We start from the raw sequence: 22,262 nt of genomic DNA on the forward strand, positions 1-22,262 counted from the left end.
AGGTACTCCACACACAGGTAATCTACACACAGGTACTCCACACACAGGTAATCTACACACACAGGTACTCCACACACAGGTAATCTGCACACACAGGTAATCCACACACAGGTAATCTACACACAGGTAATCCACACACAGGTACTCCATGGACTCGTTCATCGTGTGACTGCGTCTTTGTGTTGTAGCTCAGGTTGAATTTCTTTAGCTGGTCCTGGAATGACACCCTAACAGGCCGAGCCGTTATCTGCCTGGTGACCATGTCTAAATGTTGCCAGTAGGGGTGCACGATAAGTCTCGGGTCGATAGTAATCAGGCTTTGAAAGGCATTGAAAACTGCAGGAAGTTCGCTAGAGCCAACAGGCGCAGCGTTATAATAACAGAATCAGTCTGACAGTCTCCTGATCCATGGCTACTTTCATAGACCTGCCTGGTCTGTTTGACGTGGTTTCATTCAGTCTGATCCAGGAACAGAAGTTTAGCCACAGACCACGGTGGACTTCACATTCTTAACCCTTCTCTGATATGACTTATGTCGGTGCATGTTTTTAATCTTTATGTCAAACATCAGCTTGCTTTAATTCTGGCTTAAGCAACAAAAAAACCCCAGACCCCCAAATATCTCCATTTGTTAATAACAGCCTGTTATCATTTGGTTTCATGGGGGAAACCGTCTGTCAGTTGTGTGTGCTGTACTTGGTACACAAATGTTTAAGTAAGAAAAGTGAACTCTAACAGTTATAAAGTCAGAATGCTTCTTTGTTCTTTGAAAAACATGAGTGATATTAGTTAAAATGAGTTATAAATATCTTTGCTCACTACATATTAACCCCTTCTTACCCCCAGACGTGCATAAACACATCAAATAAACTTCTTTTGTTAAATCAACAATTGAAAAAAATATATGGGTTATTATCGGTTATTGGCCATCAGGAGTAGGAAATTATCGGTTGTCCGTATCGGTTCAGAAAAATAGTTATCGTGCATCACTAGTTTAAAGGAGACGAGGTCTTTCAGACACAGGGAGACTTCCATGTCAAATACTCATTCAGACTGTTTACTTGAGAAGACATCCCTGTCCTGCAGCCAGCTCCATTGTTCTGAGCAGGAACCGCACAGGTGAGCTGGCTGCCTTTATTGGCTCTGAAGCCCCGCCCATGCAGGTGACCATCAGGAGAGTCAGAGGAGGAGGGGGGGATTTCTCAGAGCCAGGCAGCAGGAATCATAGAAAGAGAGGGATTTTTAACTACAATAATCTTGTCATTTCTGTTGACGACTCAGCAGCACATGGTGAGTAGGGATGCTCGTCTCTACTCGTGTGATCCCAGTGTTGACAGATGCTAGCTTAGTAAGTGAATTACAGGTATGCAGATATGAACTAGCCCTGATCCCCATCCAGCTGTACCTGAGGACTGAGTGGGATTTGAGAACAGAACTGATGTTTATTTGTTGTGTTTGGCCCCAGAACGCATGCATACAGCTATCAGAGGATAATTAGAATGATTGACCTCATCATTAATCTGCCTGGAGTGTAGTTAGGGACACCCCTCATATTTATGCTTATTATAATGAAATATTAGTTATGTTTGCAAAATTGCCTTCAACCATCAGACCAGCAGTGACTCAGTGAATCTGCTCTGCTTCACTAAACGTCGGGCTTACTTTGCAGCTTGAATTTGTTCTTTCAGTTCTACGTGTTGCTTGGAGTGGTTCTGTTAGCCGCTAAAACCCTGCAGAGAATAACCTCTGTGGGCTCTGTTGCCATGATAAACCCAGCTCTCTTTCCTGTGTGTGGTCTGAACTGTGTCTGTTTTCAGGTCCCAGCAGCCTGTCCCTCAGGAGTCACACGTGTGGAGAGCTCCAGACAGATCATGTGGGGGAGGAGGTCACTCTGTGTGGATGGGTCCAGTATCTCAGGTAGTGCACAGACATTAAAGAAGTGAAAAGGTAGCTGTAAAAGCTCTGCTGGACCTTCAGACAGCAGATGATTAAACACCATTACAATGTCTCTAGATACAGCAGAGCTTTGAGCTAAGAGATACTGTGCTCGCAAAGCCGAGGATGATGGGAATATTAAAAAACTAAATAGAGCATAAGTTGTATTTTTGGCTCAGCAGCTGGGCTCGGCAATATATGAAGTTTTTAGATTTACTGATGTATTCAGTTCTTAACAAGTGTATTAGACCACCTGTCATAAAAAAGAGAAAACATCAATATTTTAGAAATCTTTCAAAAACTTGTTTCAAACTAAAAATGTTATTGTTATTGATTTGGCAGATAACAAACTGAAACAACTAAACAGTCCTTTTTCGCACATAATAACCATAAACTTCATATTTTGACCGGCCTCCTTTGGCCTTGATAACAGCTTCATTCTTGCTGCCGTTGTTTTTCTGGACTTTTCCTCAGTCTCTTTTGTTATTGAGCTCCAGATAGATCCTAGCTGTTCCCACAGACGTGCTCTGATCAAACTTTTGTGCCATCAATCTTTGAATCTCTTAAATCCCAAATCTGTTCAATAGGATTCAAATCTGGACTTTGACTTGGCCAGTCCATCAGTTCCAGTCCTCCAGAGTCCTTTTTCTTGCTCAGATAGTCTCTGCACAGCTTTGAAGTCTGCTTGGGGTCATTGTCTTGTTAGCATATGAACCCTCGACCAATCAGATTCAGCCCAGAAGGATCCCATGATGCTCTAAGATGTTGTGGTAGACGTTCTTGTTCATGATCCCGTCCATTTTCACTCCTTTGCCCACGCCGTATCCACGAATAGAACCCCGTACCATAATGGACTCTCCACCGTGTTTCTCTGTGGGTGCATCTGGCATCAAAACCTTCTCCAGCTTTTCTGCGGACATAAACACGACCATGCTGACCCAAGAGTTCAAACTTGGACTGGTCCATCCAGAGGACCTTCTTCCAGTCATCAACAGTCCAGTGTTTGTGCTCCCTGGATAATCTGAGGCCTTTCTGGATGTTTGCAGGCCTCAATAATGGCTTCTTAGCAGCTGTTCTTCCCTCTCAGCCTTGTTCCCTCAGTCGTCTGCTCATGGTCATTCTGGAGACTTCCTCAGACTCTGATCTAGAAGATTCATCTCTGCCTGAAGATCAGCAGTGCTCTTCCTTCTGTCTCTAGATCTTCAAATCTTCAGGTGTCTGACATCTGCTTCAGTTAACTTTGGTTTCCTGCCTCTTCATTGGCGCATTTTCTAAGTACCAGTCTGGGCGACTGACTCCAAAGCATCCTTGACCACACTGAGAACACTTTCTGTCTCTCCCTGTTTGTCTCAGAGACCATCCAGCATCATGAAGTGCTTTAATGCGGACTCTTTCATTTTCAGTCAGCTCTCCATGTTTTACCATTTTGAACAGGAATGAGGAATTTCAAACTGAATTCACCCAAACGTGAGCCGGCTCACTGGGCTTCTCTGAGAAGTCAGAAATGAATCAAGCATAACATTCAACCACTAAAACTCATTTTTCTCTTCAGGAATGACAGTAAATAACTATAATCTGACATATTCATCAGAAATATTCATGTGCTTTACTATTTTTCAGTTTTTTTTGTAAATCAGTACATTTGAAAATTCATGGATAACAATAATAATTCTATTTTAGCATTAAAAATATCATTTGGGTTAAAGAGCTTCTACATATTGGTGTATTAACCATTGCAGAAACATCAAAATGATTTTGGTAATTACCAATGCTGTTAATTTAGGGCAGCTGTGGCAGAAACCTGACTGTGGTTAGGGTTAGGGTGGGCTAATACATTTGTTAAGCTCTGTAAATGTCTGTTGTAATAATAAATCTGTTGTAATTTGAACAAAAACAGAGAATAATAGCGTAATGATTTGGAACACAGTGTAAGGGGGTTCTCGACTGGTGAGTGGTGTAGCTGCAAATGTGAACCTGAAAATTAACCTGGCAGAAAGTCAGTGATGTATGGAAGCCTTAGGGGGACATGCATCCATGTGAGGCATCCATTTTCCTGTGAAAACGAGTAAATTTGTCATCAGGGATAAAGCTTTTTATTCCATGATGATCCTCTTATTGTCAAGATCTCTTTGAAACAACCAGAGCTTACATATTATCACAGGAAGAGAGTCAAACGGAGAAGAAGAAGGACAAGATATTCCTTATTAATCCCTCAGGAGGAAGTTCAAGTGTTGGACATGCTCCACACAAACATGCTGGAACAGGATCCTGTAGACACGCACTACTAGAGAGATGTCACTGAGCGGCTGTTACTCCCAGAGGAGTGCCTGAGCAACTATCAGTTCAGTGCCTTGCTCTAGGGCAGGGGTTCTCAACCTTTTCAGCCCGCGACCCCCAAAATAAAGGTGCCAGAGACCGGGGACCCATTCACCACACACATTCATGAACCATTCTGGGACCCAGCCAAACTGGAGGCCCATGGAGGTCAGCAAAACCGTGGACCATTGTGAAGTAAAGCTGTGAAAACCATACTTTATATTTGACCTGAATAATAACCACTCTTATCAAAGAAAAAAATATCTCTTTCTATTCATTTGTGTTGTAAATAGCCTTCTTAAAGGAAAATAGCTTTTGTTAAAAGCATATTTAAAATGGGTGAAAATTGCTTAAACTAGTGAATAATGGTGGAAAAGGTGTAGAAATTGGATTTTAAAAGAACAAAAATGGGTTTAAATGGGCAAAAATTAGAAAAAAAAGTGGCAGAAAATAACCAAAAATTGATTAAATTGGCATGAATGGGTAATGAAGTGGTAAAAGTGGATTTTAAAGTGGCTGAAATGGCTTTTAAGTGCAAAAAAATTGAGGGAAATTAAGCTGACTGGGATTAAAAATGTATATAAACTGGCAAAACTGGGATTAATGGTTAAACTGGGCAAAAAGGGATGTAAAAGTTTGCTAATAGTGGCAATAATGGGTCAACAATAGGCAGAAAGTGGCAAGAATTGGTTTAGAAGTGACAAAAACAGGCAGAAAAAAGTGGTAGAAAGGGTTCAAAATGGACAAAAATGGGCTTTAAGTTGCAAATATATGTTAAAAATGGCAAAATGGTGTTAAAAAGTGATGAAAAGGGGTTAAAATTGGTGTAAAGTGGCAACAGTGTCATTCAAAAAATATTCTTATTTTTTTAAGGCATCTGGAGACCCCCTGTCAGTGTCTCGCAACCCCCAAGGGGGTCCCGACCCCAAGGTTGAGAACCACTGCTGTAGGGCACCGAGGCAGTACCTGGGAAGTGAACTGGCAGGTTTTCATCTACCAGACCGTACTGTAGACTTAGGGCCCACCCTGTTTCTACCCCTTAACCCTTTAGTCTATCCCTTCTCCTCGCCCCTGAATCAGAGCGGTAGAAGGAAGGGGTGGAAACCTCCTCTCAGGAAGTGAGACGCCACCTGATTGCTGTTCATCATCACACGTTGCTGATTAGCAGCTGCATCATCAGGTGACAGTAAAGCTTCGACCATCTCCTTCATACTGTGGATCTCTGTGTTGATCTTCTCCACATATTTACAGTTAAAAGTTCTCGTTTACACGTCTACATGTTGAAAATGTAATCAACTTCCATCCCTAGTAGCTAAAGATTGAATATATGAGAAAACACAACTGTTGTTTTTTTCTTTAATCGTTCATAAATGCTGAAAATATTCACATTTATGCGTCTCCTTTATTGTCCGTTGTGCCATTTCACAACTGAACGCAGTGCATGGTGGGAAATTCATCATAGCCCTTGGTTTTAAGTGTGCTCCTGGAAAATCTGTGTTTCAGGCAGAGCATGTGAGCGGAGCGGGAGCGAGCGGGGAGCGGGAGCGAGCGGGGAGCGCGAGCGGAAGGATTTTGGCCAGAGCGCGGAGCGGTTTAAAAAGCTGGACCGGCACCTTATCTCGCGCTCCATCCCGCTCCAATTTCGCTCCGGTACCGCTCACACCAGTACCGGTACCGCTCACAACAGTACCGGTACCGCTCACACCAGTACCGGTACCGCTCACAACAGTACCGGTACCGCTCACAACAGTACCGGTACCGCTCACACCAGTACCGGTGCCGCTCACAACAGTACCGGTACCGCTCACACCAGTACCGGTACCGCTCACACCAGTACCGGTACCGCTCACACCATGTGTCTGAAGCATGTCTCACCCAGAATGCATCTGCAAGAATTTGTATCCGTGAAGCATCCCGTGTTGGTTTCACTGCTCCTGCAGAGAGACAGCGACATCAGCACGTCAGACTGGGCTTTCCGCCAGAATAATCCGAGAGACTTGAGATGCCTGCACAGTGTTGATATACTAATATTAACACCATCATCATTTTTTAAAAACATCAGTATTTCCCAGTGTCTGAAACCGAGAAGATGGTAATGGTAATGCGCTTCCGTGTTTTCGTTGAGCGAGCGGTGAGTGATTTGAGTGGAGCGGGTAGAAATTTGAGTGGAAGTTGGAGCGATAATGAGCAAAGCAGCGTGAATCCCCTCTGAGCGGACGAGCGGGCGCAAGGAACAGCTCTGTGAGCGAGGAGCCCTTGGCTCAGAAGAGAATTGGGACACCCCTACAGCTGACATGGACACGCAGATCCAAAGGGAGAGGCTAAGATGAGGTCTAAGGTTTAAAAATGAGACCCTTAGTCAGACCAGGACCTAACCATAGCCCTTCAAGCCTGAGCTCTGCATGTCCTCCCAGGGATTCTGCCACCGTGTGCTTTTTAAATGTTTGTTCTGTCAAAGCTTTTTTTCTATGTAACGTCCAAACTGCAATAGTTTTCACTGAATAAATCTGAGTGGCTTAAATTTTTCAGATATGTAGGTCTTAATTACTGGTGGTGGGTCCTGAGGCCTGAACCAGCTGAGAATCACTGCTACTAACTGTCAGATTTCTGACTTCCAAGTCAGACATTTTGAGTTTCATACAGCCTAATGATTGAGCCGTCTTTCTGCCTGTTACAGGCACGATATGTTCATCATCCTGCGGGATTTTAGCGGCTTCACACAAGTTCTAATACCTCAAGAAGAGGTAAGAATGAACACAATTCAAACACAAAATGTTTTTTTATCATAATGGCGTAACCTTAAAGCTTTGTTCTCTCTCTGCTTTAAGTCTGCTAGTCATCTGAAAGCAGTGCTGAGTGATCTCACAGTCGAGTCCGTCATCAAGGTGACAGGAACAGTCCAGAGACGACCAGCTGGACAGGAGAACAAGGTCTGTGCTCACTTCTGTGACTCCCTATCAAAACCAGGCCCTGTGTTTCAGTCAGGACACCCAGCATGAACTGAACGTAGCACAGAAGTGAGGACATCTGTGTTTGGTACATTATTTCTTTGTTGTAACAGTGCTTCTTGGCAATAAATCTTTGTTTTGTTGGAGAGCCTTTTTTCCCCTTTAAATGGGGCCACATTTGGAAGGAACATGCTGTGACGGTTTTAAGCGTCGGACTTCTTTTTTGTTTTATTTCCTGGGGAGCCATCCAGGGTCAAACCTGGCAAAAGCTAATCTAAGTCGTTAAGTCTCCACTCATTTAAAGAACCAGCAGAGCTCAGTAGGTGGGTTGTGTCCAGAATGTGTCAGATCTTCTCTGCCCAACAGCTTATTCTGCTGTTGCTATCAACTCTTGTTTTAAACTCCTGGTTTAAACCCCCAGGATTGGCAGCGCCTGCCAATCCTGGGGGTACCAGAAGCTCAAAACAACAGTCTGTAGCTGGGTTTCCATTATATTTTTCACAAAGTCAAAGCAATATTTCTAAAATTTCGACAAAGTACAGTGTCGCTCTGAATGTGTTTCCATTGACGAGCATTTCAGGCAGTAGCCTTGTGATTCTTGTAAGATCTCATCTCACGAGAATCCGCTGCAAGGAAGCTGGAGGCTCAAAACCTGTTGCATGTTGAAGACCTGCCAACCTGTACACATTTTGCATACCAGGTATGCAATTTGACATGAAAATACGCTGTCACGCCTCTCTAAACTAGGCAAAAAGCTGCGGACGTGTGAGTTCTGAGGGAAATGTGCACCGTCGTACTCATGTCTGACAGCAGATGCAGCAGCGTGGTGAAGCAGTTTAAACCGATTATGCAGAGTAACGGAGAAAAATGAGTCTGCTGAACCTAGAACGTTATATCCCCGCTCCCCTCCTTCCTGCCTCCTGCCCTCTGACCTCCTCCCTGTGTGATGACGAGGTCAGAGAGGTGCGTGCATGCCAGGCGCGCAGTTTTACCTGTGGCCGCAAAAACGTCACTCCACTTTGATGTAAGATTTGAAATTCATGCCCAATCCTTGAATTTTTATTTCCTCTCGTCATGCAAAATCCTCTGTGTCTACAGTGTGAGCGGCCACGTTCTGCTGCTGATACAATGGCGAGAAAGTACCCTGCACTAGCTCATACGTCACGGCTCGTACGTTAACTTCTGGGTAAAGATAAATGTATAAAACGATGCATTTTCTCTTCACTAATATCGTGGCTGCTGCTGTTTGGTTAACAAGCCAACACACATCTGAATGTAGCATACAGGTCTGAATGTAGCATACACGTCTGAATGTTGCAGACAGGTCTGAATGTAGGATACACGTCTGAATGTAGCAGACAGGTCTGAATGTTGCAGACAGGTCTGAATGTAGCATACAGGTCTGAATGTAGCATACACGTCTGAATGTTGCAGACAGGTCTGAATGTAGCATACACGTCTGAATGTAGCAGACAGGTCTGAATGTAGCATGCAGGTCTGAATGTAGCAGACAGTTCTGAATGTAGCAGACAGTTCTGAATGTAGCATACAGGTCTGAAGGTAGCATACAGGTCTGAATGTAGCATACAGGTCTGAATGTAGCATGCAGGTCTGAATGTAGCAGACAGTTCTGAATGTAGCAGACAGTTCTGAATGTAGCATACAGGTCTGAAGGTAGCATACAGGTCTGAATGTAGCATACAGGTCTGAAGGTAGCATACACGTCTGAATGTTGCAGACAGGTCTGAATGTAGCATACACGTCTGAATGTAGCAGACAGGTCTGAATGTAGCATGCAGGTCTGAATGTAGCAGACAGTTCTGAATGTAGCATACACGTCTGAATGTAGCAGACAGGTCTGAAGGTAGCAGACAGGTCTGAATGTAGCATACAGGTCTGAATGTAGCATTCAGTTCTGAATGTAGCAGACAGGTCTGAATGTAGCATACAGGACTGAATGTAGCATACAGGTCTGAATGTAGCAGACAGGTCTGAATGTAGCACACAGGTCTGAAGGTAGCATACAGGTCTGAATGTAGCATACACGTCTGAATGTTGCAGACAGGTCTGAATGTAGCATACACGTCTGAATGTAGCAGACAGGTCTGAATGTTGCATACAGGTCTGAATGTAGCATACAGGTCTGAATGTAGCATACACGTCTGAATGTTGCAGACAGGTCTGAATGTAGCATACACGTCTGAATGTAGCATACAGGTCTGAATGTAGCATGCAGGTCTGAATGTAGCAGACAGTTCTGAATGTAGCAGACAGTTCTGAATGTAGCATACAGGTCTGAAGGTAGCATACAGGTCTGAATGTAGCATACAGGTCTGAAGGTAGCATACACGTCTGAATGTTGCAGACAGGTCTGAATGTAGCATACACGTCTGAATGTAGCAGACAGGTCTGAATGTAGCATGCAGGTCTGAATGTAGCAGACAGTTCTGAATGTAGCATACACGTCTGAATGTAGCAGACAGGTCTGAAGGTAGCAGACAGGTCTGAATGTAGCATACAGGTCTGAATGTAGCATGCAGGTCTGAATGTAGCAGACAGGTCTGAATGTAGCATACAGGACTGAATGTAGCATACAGGTCTGAATGTAGCAGACAGGTCTGAATGTAGCACACAGGTCTGAATGTAGCATACAGGTCTGAAGGTAGCATACAGGTCTGAATGTAGCAGACAGGTCTGAATGTAGCACACAGGTCTGAATGTAGCATGCAGGTCTGAAGGTAGCATACACGTCTGAATGTAGCAGACAGGTCTGAATGTAGCATACACGTCTGAATGTAGCAGACAGGTCTGAATGTAGCACACAGGTCCGTGTGTAGCACACAGGTCTGAATGTAGCACACAGGTCTGAATGTAGCATACAGGTCTGAATGTAGCACACAGGTCTGTGTGTAACACACAGGTCTGAGTGTAGCACACAGGTCTGAGTGTAGCACACAGGTCTGAATGTAGCATGCAGGTCTGAGTGTAGCATACAGGTCTGAATGTAGCACACAGGTCTGTCTGTTGCACACAGGTCTGTGTGTAACACACAGGTCTGAGTGTAGCATGCAGGTCTGAATGTAGCATGCAGGTCTGAATGTAGCATCCAGGTCTTAATGTAGCAGACAGGTCTGAATGTAGCGTACAGGTCTGAATGTAGCATACAGGTCTGAATGTAGCATCCAGGTCTAAATGTAGCATACACGTCTGAATGTCGCATACAGGTCTGTGTGTAACACACAGGTCTGAGTGTAGCACACAGGTCTGTGTGTAGCACACAGGTCTGAATGTAGCATGCAGGTCTGAAGGTAGCATACACGTCTGAATGTAGCAGACAGGTCTGAATGTAGCATACACGTCTGGATGTAGCATACAGGTCTTAATGTAGCATACACGTCTGAATGTAGCAGACAGGTCTGAATGTAGCATACACGTCTGAATGTAGCAGACAGGTCTGAATGTAGCAGACAGGTCTGAATGTAGCAGACAGGTCTGAATGTAGCAGACAGTTCTGAATGTAGCATACAGGTCTGAATGTAGCATACACGTCTGAATGTTGCAGACAGGTCTGAATGTAGCATACACGTCTGAATGTAGCAGACAGGTCTGAATGTAGCATACAGGTCTGAATGTAGCAGACAGTTCTGAATGTAACAGACAGGTCTGAATGTTGCATACAGGTCTGAATGTAGCATACAGGTCTGAATGTAGCATACAGGTCTGAATGTTGCAGACAGGTCTGAATGTAGCATACACGTCTGAATGTAGCAGACAGGTCTGAATGTTGCAGACAGGTCTGAATGTAGCATACAGGTCTGAATGTAGCATACACGTCTGAATGTTGCAGACAGGTCTGAATGTAGGATACACGTCTGAATGTAGCAGACAGGTCTGAATGTTGCAGACAGGTCTGAATGTAGCATACAGGTCTGAATGTAGCATACACGTCTGAATGTTGCAGACAGGTCTGAATGTAGCATACACGTCTGAATGTAGCAGACAGGTCTGAATGTAGCATGCAGGTCTGAATGTAGCAGACAGTTCTGAATGTAGCAGACAGTTCTGAATGTAGCATACAGGTCTGAAGGTAGCATACAGGTCTGAATGTAGCATACAGGTCTGAATGTAGCATGCAGGTCTGAATGTAGCAGACAGTTCTGAATGTAGCAGACAGTTCTGAATGTAGCATACAGGTCTGAAGGTAGCATACAGGTCTGAATGTAGCATACAGGTCTGAATGTAGCACACAGGTCTGAAGGTAGCATACAGGTCTGAATGTAGCATACACGTCTGAATGTTGCAGACAGGTCTGAATGTAGCATACACGTCTGAATGTAGCAGACAGGTCTGAATGTAGCATACAGGTCTGAATGTAGCATACAGGTCTGAATGTAGCATACACGTCTGAATGTTGCAGACAGGTCTGAATGTAGCATACACGTCTGAATGTAGCATACAGGTCTGAATGTAGCATGCAGGTCTGAATGTAGCAGACAGTTCTGAATGTAGCAGACAGTTCTGAATGTAGCATACAGGTCTGAAGGTAGCATACAGGTCTGAATGTAGCATACAGGTCTGAAGGTAGCATACGTAATGTTGCAGACAGGTCTGAATGTAGCATACACGTCTGAATGTAGCAGACAGGTCTGAATGTAGCATGCAGGTCTGAATGTAGCAGACAGTTCTGAATGTAGCATACACGTCTGAATGTAGCAGACAGGTCTGAAGGTAGCAGACAGGTCTGAATGTAGCATACAGGTCTGAATGTAGCATTCAGTTCTGAATGTAGCAGACAGGTCTGAATGTAGCATACAGGACTGAATGTAGCATACAGGTCTGAATGTAGCAGACAGGTCTGAATGTAGCACACAGGTCTGAATGTAGCATACAGGTCTGAAGGTAGCATACAGGTCTGAATGTAGCAGACAGGTCTGAATGTAGCACACAGGTCTGAATGTAGCAAACAGGTCTGAATGTAGCATACATGTCTGAATGTCGCATACAGGTCTAAATGTATCATACAAGTCTGAATGTAGCAGACAGGTCTGTGTGTAGCACACAGGTCCGTGTGTAGCACACAGGTCTGAATGTAGCACACAGGTCTGAATGTAGCATACAGGTCTGAATGTAGCACACAGGTCTGTGTGTAACACACAGGTCTGAGTGTAGCACACAGGTCTGAGTGTAGCACACAGGTCTGAATGTAGCATGCAGGTCTGAGTGTAGCATACAGGTCTGAATGTAGCACACAGGTCTGTCTGTTGCACACAGGTCTGTGTGTAACACACAGGTCTGAATGTAGCAGACAGGTCTGAATGTAGCATCCAGGTCTAAATGTAGCATGCACGTCTGAATGTCGCATACAGGTCTAAATGTATCATACAGGTCTGAATGTAGCACACAGGTCTGTGCGTAGCGTACAGGTCTGTGTGTAGCACACAGGTCTGAATGTAGCATACAGGTCTGTGTGTAACACACAGGTCTGAGTGTAGCACACAGGTCTGAGTGTAGCACACAGGTCTGAATGTAGCATGCAGGTCTGAAGGTAGCATACACGTCTGAATGTAGCAGACAGGTCTGAATGTAGCATACACGTCTGGATGTAGCATACAGGTCTTAATGTAGCATACACGTCTGAATGTAGCAGACAGGTCTGAATGTAGCATACACGTCTGAATGTAGCAGACAGGTCTGAATGTAGCAGACAGGTCTGAAGGTAGCATACAGGTCTGAATGTAGCAGACAGTTCTGAATGTAGCATACAGGTCTGAATGTAGCATACACGTCTGAATGTTGCAGACAGGTCTGAATGTAGCATACACGTCTGAATGTAGCAGACAGGTCTGAATGTAGCATACAGGTCTGAATGTAGCAGACAGTTCTGAATGTAACAGACAGGTCTGAATGTTGCATACAGGTCTGAATGTAGCATACAGGTCTGAATGTAGCATACAGGTCTGAATGTTGCAGACAGGTCTGAATGTAGCATACACGTCTGAATGTAGCAGACAGTTCTGAATGTAGAAGACAGTTCTGAATGTAGCATACAGGTCTGAAGGTAGCATACAGGTCTGAATGTAGCATACAGGTCTCAAGGTGGCATACACGTCTGAATGTTGCAGACAGGTCTGAATGTAGCATACACGTCTGAATGTAGCAGACAGGTCTGAATGTAGCATGCAGGTCTGAATGTAGCAGACAGGTCTGAATGTTGCAGAAAGGTCTGAATGTAGCATACAGGTCTGTGTGTAGCACACAGGTCTGAGTGTAGCACACAGGTCTAAATGTAGCATACAGGTCTCAATGTAGCACACAGGTCTGTGTGTAGCACACAGGTCTGAGTGTGGCACACAGGTCTGAATGTAGCACACAGGTCTGAATGTAGCATGCATGGTCTGAATGTAGCATGCATGGTCTGAATGTAGCATACAGGTCTGAATGTAGCAGACAGGTCTGAATGTAGCATACAGGTCTGAATGTAGCATACAGGTCTGAATGTAGCATACAGGTCTGAATGTAGCAGACAGGTCTGAATGTAGCACACAGGTCTGAAGGTAGCATACAGGTCTGAAGGTAGCATACAGGTCTGAATGTAGCAGACAGGTCTGAATGTAGCAGACAGGTCTGAATGTAGCACACAGGTCTGAATGTAGCAAACAGGTCTGAATGTAGCATACATGTCTGAATGTCGCATACAGGTCTAAATGTATCATACAGGTCTGAATGTAGCACACAGGTCTGTGTGTAGCACACAGGTCCGTGTGTAGCACACAGGTCTGAGTGAAGCACACAGGTCTGAATGTAGCATACAGGTCTGAATGTAGCACACAGGTCTGAGTGTAGCACACAGGTCTGAGTGTAGCACACAGGTCTGAGTGTAGCACACAGGTCTGAATGTAGCATGCAGGTCTGAGTGTAGCATACAGGTCTGAATGAAGCACACAGGTCTGTCTGTTGCACACAGGTCTGTGTGTAGCACACAGGTCTGAGTGTAGCACACAGGTCTGAGTGTAGCATGCAGGTCTGAATGTAGCATGCAGGTCTGAATGTAGCATACACGTCTGAATGTTGCAGACAGGTCTGAATGTAGCATACACGTCTGAATGTAGCATACAGGTCTGAATGTAGCATACACGTCTGGATGTAGCATACAGGTCTGAATGTAGCATACACGTCTGAATGTAGCAGACAGGTCTGAATGTAGCATACACGTCTGAATGTAGCAGACAGGTCTGAATGTAGCAGACAGGTCTGAAGGTAGCATACAGGTCTGAATGTAGCAGACAGTTCTGAATGTAGCATACACGTCTGAATGTTGCAGACAGGTCTGAATGTAGCATACACGTCTGAATGTAGCAGACAGGTCTGAATGTAGCATACAGGTCTGAATGTAGCAGACAGGTCTGAATGTAGCATACATGGTCTGAAGGTAGCATATAGGTCTGAATGTAGCAGACAGGTCTGAATGTAGCAGACAGGTCTGAATGTAGCATACAGGTCTGAATGTAGCAGACAGGTCTGAATGTAGCAGACAGGTCTGAAGGTAGCATACAGGTCTGAATGTAGCAGACAGTTCTGAATGTAGCAGACAGGTCTGAAGGTAGCATACAGGTCTGAATGTAGCAGACAGGTCTGAATGTAGCACACAGGTCTGAATGTAGCAAACAGGTCTGAATGTAGCAAACAGGTCTGAATGTATCAGAAAGGTCTAAATGTAGCATACACGTCTGGATGTAGCATACAGGTCTGAATGTAGCATACACATCTGAATGTTGCAGACAGGTCTGAATGTAGCATACACGTCTGAATGTAGCAGACAGGTCTGAATGTAGCATACAGGTCTGAATGTAGCAGACAGGTCTGAATGTAGCATACACGTCTGAATGTAGCAGACAGGTCTGTCTGTTGCACACAGGTCTGTGTGTAGCACACAGGTCTGAGTGTAGCACACAGGTCTGAGTGTAGCATGCAGGTCTGAATGTAGCATGCAGGTCTGAATGTAGCATCCAGGTCTGAATGTAGCAGACAGGTCTGAATGTAGCATGCAGGTCTGAGTGTAGCATACAGGTCTGAATGTAGCATACAGGTCTGAGTGTAGCATGCAGGTCTGAATGTAGCATGCAGGTCTGAATGTAGCATACAGGTCTGAATGTAGCATACATGTCTGAATGTAGCATACAGGTCTGAGTGTAGCATGCAGGTCTGAATGTAGCATGCAGGTCTGAATGTAGCAAACAGGTCTGAGTGTAGCATGCAGGTCTGAATGTAGCAGACAGGTCTGAATGTAGCAAACAGGTCTGAATGTAGCAGAAAGGTCTGAATGTAGCACACAGGTCTGTCTGTAGCACACAGGTCTGTGTGTAGCACACAGGTCTGAGTGTATTACACAGGTCTGAGTGTAGCACACAGGTCTGAATGTAGCATGCAGGTCTGAGTGTAGCATACAGGTCTGAATGTAGCACACAGGTCTGTCTGTTGCACACAGGTCTGTGTGTAGCACACAGGTCTGAGTGTAGCACACAGGTCTGAGTGTAGCATGCAGGTCTGAATGTAGCATGCAGGTCTGAATGTAGCATCCAGGTCTGAATGTAGCAGACAGGTCTGAATGTAGCATGCAGGTCTGAGTGTAGCATACAGGTCTGAATGTAGCATACAGGTCTGAGTGTAGCATGCAGGTCTGAATGTAGCATGCAGGTCTGAGTGTAGCATGCAGGTCTGAATGTAGCAGACAGGTCTGAATGTAGCAGACAGGTCTGAATGTAGCAGACAGGTCTGAAGGTAGCATACAGGTCTGAATGTAGCAGACAGTTCTGAATGTAGCATACAGGTCTGAATGTAGCATACACGTCTGAATGTTGCATACAGGTCTGAATGTAGCATACACGTCTGAATGTAGCACACAGGTCTGTCTGTAGCACACAGGTCTGTCTGTAGCACGCAGGTCTGAGTGTAGCACGCAGGTCTGAGTGTAGCATGCAGGTCTGAATGTAGCATGCAGGTCTGAATGTAGCATACAGGTCTGAATGTAGCATACAGGTCTGAATGTAGCATACAGGTCTGAGTGTAGCATGCAGGTCTGAATGTAGCATGCAGGTCTGAATGTAGCATACAGGTCTGAATGTAGCATACAGGTCTGAGTGTAGCATGCAGGTCTGAATGTAGCATGCAGGTCTGAATGTAGCATACAGGTCTGAATGTAGCATACAGGTCTGAATGTAGCATGCAGGTCTGAGTGTAGCATGCAGGTCTGAATGTAGCATGCAGGTCTGAATGTAGCATACAGGTCTGAATGTAGCATACAGGTCTGAATGTAGCATACATGTCTGATATGACACGGACAGACAGACAGCAGTGTGATGGAGAGATAAGGGAGAGAGAGACAGGAGCATGGAGGAGTAGATCTATACAGCCACACACTGCATAAACGTTGTGTGTATTGTTAGGGTAAAGACACGATTTGGTGACAGATTTTTAGTTTTAATTACCTGTTAGAGCCATAAAGTAATTTAGGTATAGTTTTGCATATTTTGCCTAATTTAGATAGTAGTTTATTTATTTTTTGATTTTTATGTTAGGATTGTAAGATAGTCTTGCATGCAATCTTTTGATAATATTAGTTTATTGTAGTATTTGCATCTAATCAGGATACCTGTGCTCGATTGGTTTGTCCTGCTACCACAAATTTACCCTCTGCCGTAAAGTGCAGCCTAGTGTAGTAAAGTGATGTAAGGATACCTGCAAAACACATGCCCTAAGGGGAGGGTCTTTCAACTAAGCAGGATAGGGAGCAACAGTATTTCTGACCGTCGCTATGTCGTTTTAGTAGTTGTCGTTTACTTATTTGGAATAAAGAGACGGATTGCTTTATTTTACTCCTGCCTTTTTTCTTCTTTTGGATTATACATGGAACGCACGAGTCAGAAAACTTCATGTCCTGCAGGAAGTGGCAAAGGAGGTTTTTTTTGTTTTTTTTTGTTGCCACTACATTACCGTTGAACTCCAATAGTGCTGCTGTTATCACTGTTAGAGAGAACAGAGGGATTTATTCATTGACATTAGCTCTATAAACATCAGACCCCAGTGTGAAACTACAATATAAACCAAACTCTAACAGTGTTTAATGAATTTATAATAATGTTAGAAATAGTTTCCTATTGCTCTGAGTATCAGGAAATATGTAAGGGGTGTCCAAACTATGGCCTGGGGGCCAACTGTGGTCCTTGGTCCTTTTGAACTGACCTGCAAGAAATCCATCAAAAAGGTCCACATAAGAACATAAAACTTTACTCTTTTTCTTAGTCTGACTAGGATTAACAATATCGGTGTTTATATAATATGGCGATATTTACAAATATCACTTCAGTCAGGTAAAAGATGAACACAGAAACACACTTCAGTCTCTAGAACACGTTTTAAAGTGTAAGTAAACAGAATGAACACAGAAAAAGACTTCAGCTGTCTGCTGGTCCTGCCTAAAGTAAAAAGTAAAAAAGAATGATAAAAGGATTACAGCAGCAAATGACAGCATGAATGGAGCTCATCTGCTCCTCTGTCTGATCTATGTTAAGGTCTGATTTCCAAATCATATTGTTGTAATCGTCTTCAAGCACCAACACTTCTGTGAAGTTAGTCAGCTTCCTGCAGATTGCTCTTTTTTTGTGTCTGAATGTGGAGATGAACCATCAGTGTCTCTCTTCTCTGCTGCACCCCAAAATCCTTAACAGTGATTGGCTGTTAGCTTTGTCAGACATTAATGTGGGGCTGTAATTTGAGCGTTTTTCAAGTACTTTCACTTACTGAGCATGTATTTTGGTTACATGTTGGTTTTAGAGATGTAACAAACGTTTTATAACTTGTGCTACAGGTTTTAAATTTATAAGTCTCCCATGGACAGGTGTTGAAAATTAGCACTTTGCTATAAACACTGACAGCAGTGCATCTGGGACCTGTGTATGATTAAATGTCACAGCATCAATGTTACTCTGTGTCCGTGTCAAATAAATGCTTAATAGATACAATTACTGCATGGGCAATTATCTTTCAGTTGACAACAAGTTATTTAACCCCAGCTGATGCAGTGACTAACTTCTCATTTCTTAAACAATGGATTTTTTCTTCCCTAATGGCACGGGCATATTCCAAGATGTCAATGCCAGGATTCATCGGGCTCAAATTCTGAAAGAGTGGTTCAGGGAGCGTGAGACCTCATTTTCACACATGGATTGGCCACCACAGAGTCCAGACCTTAACTCCATTGAGAATCTTTGGGATGTGCTGGAGAAGGCTTTGCGCAGTGGTCAGACTCTCCCATCATCAGTATTAAAATTAATGCAACACTGGATGGAAATAAATCTTGTGACATTGCAGAAGCTTATCAAACAATGCCACAGCGAATGCGTGCTGTAATCAAAGCTAAAGGTGGTTAAATGAAATATTAGAGTGTGTGACCTTTTTTTGGTGGCGACTTTTTTTTTGGCCAGGCAGTGCATATATATATATATACACCCATTCCAGTTAGTGAACCAATCCAGACAGTGAATGAGGAAATTACTGTGTGCAAAGCAAAGGAGTTGCAAAAATCTGAGAGAAATGCCGAATGACGCAAGTAGTACTCAAAATATTTTGCCAAGGTCGGCAGGTCTGGTGTTGGTACGGTTTGGTTACATCTACGGCGGTTGCCTTGATAATTTTGAACAAAAGACGAAGGTAACGGATGATAGTTCAGAGGCAGAGTCCGTATGTATGGTGAAAGCCACGAGTAAGGGTAGAAGTATGATGTTAAGTCCATACAGGTACACATGTACCGCGCCATGTCGTCTCGGAGTGAACTGGTCACGTGACCTGTAAAAAGTGTTTCCATTACACTTTTGCAATATATTTCTTTATCGAAACGTCTGAAAAACCTCCTCGCGAAAGCGTAAAAACTTTTTTGCAATATTTTACAGGTTTTTTTGAAATTTAGGTGTTTCCATTACTAATTTTTTTTTTAGCACACTATTTAGTTTGCTCATTTCTAAAGGTAATGGAAACGCAGCCAATATCAACAGCAACATGCATCCTCAGCTCTGCTGCTCATCCCACAAACGCATGTTCCTTACAAATGTTGCTCCATCTAAAAGGGAAATAAACAGACTCTCCAACAGATTTATGGCAAAGAAGCATTGTTACAACAAAGCAATAATCTAGTAAAACACACATTTCTTTACTTTCTCTAGGGTTTACATGAAGTTTGAAGCATGTGGTTGTCCAGCAGGTGGCAGCATACAACTGCCAAAACACAATTCAAAGTACTGAAACATGCATGTGGCAGTTCTGGAGAAGCTTTTAAATTATTTATCTCCAGTATCAGGGTTAAACATTTATAATATATTAAGAACTGAATCCTCACCCCTTGGCGAACACAGATTCTTACTGCCAGACAATAGAGGAAAGTTCAGAGATGTGCAGTAGTCAAAGTTAAATCTGAAGCAATTCAAAGCACAACATCTGGGGTATTTCCTAATGATCATATTTCCAAACATACATTTGAAAAACCTTAACTCTTTTTCAGATGGAGGTATACTGAATTTTAACATTGTTTGAAGTCATATTTTTCCTTCCTCTTAATCTGCTGTGTCTGCACCAACAGGCCATGCCAACAGGAGAAATTGAAATCCTTGCTGAGAATGTGGAGGTTCTCAATGTGTGCCAGAAGTTACCTTTTGAAATTAAAGACTTTGTCAAAGTAAGTCTCCAACAGAAATGTATGTGCACTGTTTTATGATCTTATGCAAATGATATGGTAACACTTTGGCATTATGTTAACATTAACTGCATAGTAATGAGTCTAATTGCTAGTTAAAGGAAATAGATGAATAAGGAGGTAGTCGTTAACCAGGAAACATGAGGCATTAACTGCTGCTTAACAGTCAGTTAACATGTAGATGGTGAGTAACTTTATTGGGTTCTAAATGATTATTTAATACCAACCCACTTCAAAATAAGTCAGGACATTGTGTGAAATGTGGGAAGCTGTTTCCACAGATATTTCTGTTTTTATTACATTCCACAACGTCCCCAGGCTTATCTTACCCCGTCCTAACTGTTGTTGCAGAATGTATATATTTATCTCAGAAATAATTAATGGTTCATCACTTTAGACTTTAAATCTTTGTGTTGTATTTAACAAAGTTTGAACAGTTTTACAAAACACTCTGTTCTGTTTTTCTTCACATTTGACACAATGTCCCAACTTTTTTGGGATCACTGCTTGTAGATAATGACTGTTAGATAAGGCAGTCAAATCTTTTGACAGTTATTATGGAACAAATGACAATCTAACTGCTAGTAAAGCTTTTAATTATGAGTAGAAAGTGAGTTAGTCTTAATCACATCAGAAACAAAAGAGCTGACCATCATACTGGGGAATAACTCCATACAGAATCATCACTTCACCTGTAAAGCAGTGACTCGTTTTTCATTCCAGCACTACTAAGCAGGGCTCTCTTCTTAATCCTGCTCTCACTGGAGTTATGACCGTTACCGTCCACTCCCACAGCAGGCGTGTCTCCTTCCTGCACCTGTAACAGGTGTGTCCACTCCCACCTGTAACAGGTGTGTCCACTCCCACCTGTAACAGGTGTATCCACTCCCACCTGTAACAGGTGTGTCCACTCCCACCTGTAACAGGTGTGCCCACTCCCACCTGTAACAGGTGTGTCCACTCCCAACTGTAACAGGTGTATCCACTCCCACCTGTAACAGGTGTGTCCACTCCCACCTGTAACAGGTCTGCCCACTCCCACCTGTAACAGGTGTGTCCACTCCCACCTGTAACAGGTCTGCCCACTCCCACCTGTAACAGGTGTGTCCACTCCCACCTGTAACAGGTGTATCCACTCCCACCTGTAACAGGTGTGTCCACTCCCACCTGTAACAGGTGTGTCCACTCCCACCTGTAACAGGTGTGTCCACTCCCACCTGTAACAGGTGTGTTTTATCCTTCCTGCACCACTCCCACCTGTAACAGGTCTGCCCACTCCCACCTGTAACAGGTCTGCCCACTCCCACCTGTAACAGGTGTGTCCACTCCCACCTGTAACAGGTGTGTTTTATCCTTCCTGCACCACTCCCACCTGTAACAGGTCTGCCCACTCCCACCTGTAACAGGTCTGCCCACTCCCACCTGTAACAGGTCTGCCCACTCCCACCTGTAACAGGTGTGCCCACTCCCACCTGTAACAGGTGTGTCCACTCCCAACTGTAACAGGTGTATCCACTCCCACCTGTAACAGGTGTGTCCACTCCCACCTGTAACAGGTCTGCCCACTCCCACCTGTAACAGGTGTGTCCACTCCCACCTGTAACAGGTCTGCCCACTCCCACCTGTAACAGGTGTGTCCACTCCCACCTGTAACAGGTGTATCCACTCCCACCTGTAACAGGTGTGTCCACTCCCACCTGTAACAGGTGTGTCCACTCCCACCTGTAACAGGTGTGTCCACTCCCACCTGTAACAGGTGTGTTTTATCCTTCCTGCACCACTCCCACCTGTAACAGGTCTGCCCACTCCCACCTGTAACAGGTCTGCCCACTCCCACCTGTAACAGGTGTGTCCACTCCCACCTGAACCCTTATCCTTCATGCACCTGTAACAGGTGTGTCTAATCCTTCGTGCACCTGTAACAGGTGTGTCTAATCCTTCCTGCACCTGTAACAGGTGTGTTTTATCCTTCCTGCACCTATAACAAGTGTGTCTAATCCTTCCTGCACCTGTAACAGGTGTGTCTAATCCTTCCTGCACCTGTTACAGGTGTGTCTAATCCTTCCTGCACCTGTGACAGGTGTGTCTAATCCTTCCTGTACCTGTAACAGGTGTGTCTTATCCTTCCTGCACCTGTAACAGGTGTGTCTTATCCTTCCTGCACCTGTGACAGGTGTGTCTTATCCTTCCTGCACCTGTGACAGGTGCGTCTTATCCTTCCTGCACCTGTAACAGGTGTGTCTTATCCTTCCTGCACCTGTAACAGGTGCGTCTTATCCTTCCTGCACCTGTAACAGGTGTGTCTTATCCTTCGTGCACCT

General features: G+C 44.0%; 1 protein-coding gene across 2 annotated transcripts in view; it reads left to right on the top strand.

Annotated features, from left to right (window-relative positions):
- The window catches only part of dars2 (aspartyl-tRNA synthetase 2, mitochondrial), a 60,061-nt gene that overhangs the window by 24,725 nt on the left and 13,074 nt on the right, over positions 1–22,262 (top strand). For both annotated transcript variants that reach the window (XM_041802536.1, XM_041802537.1), the window contains exons 2-5: positions 1,818–1,917; positions 6,929–6,995; positions 7,080–7,181; positions 19,828–19,923. In XM_041802536.1, coding sequence (XP_041658470.1) covers positions 1,818–1,917; positions 6,929–6,995; positions 7,080–7,181; positions 19,828–19,923 — 365 coding nt within the window. The remainder of the gene's footprint in view (positions 1–1,817; positions 1,918–6,928; positions 6,996–7,079; positions 7,182–19,827; positions 19,924–22,262) is intronic.

The sequence above is a fragment of the Cheilinus undulatus genome, linkage group 13 (genome assembly GCF_018320785.1).
Source record: "Cheilinus undulatus linkage group 13, ASM1832078v1, whole genome shotgun sequence".
Lineage (NCBI taxonomy): Eukaryota > Metazoa > Chordata > Actinopteri > Labriformes > Labridae > Cheilinus > Cheilinus undulatus.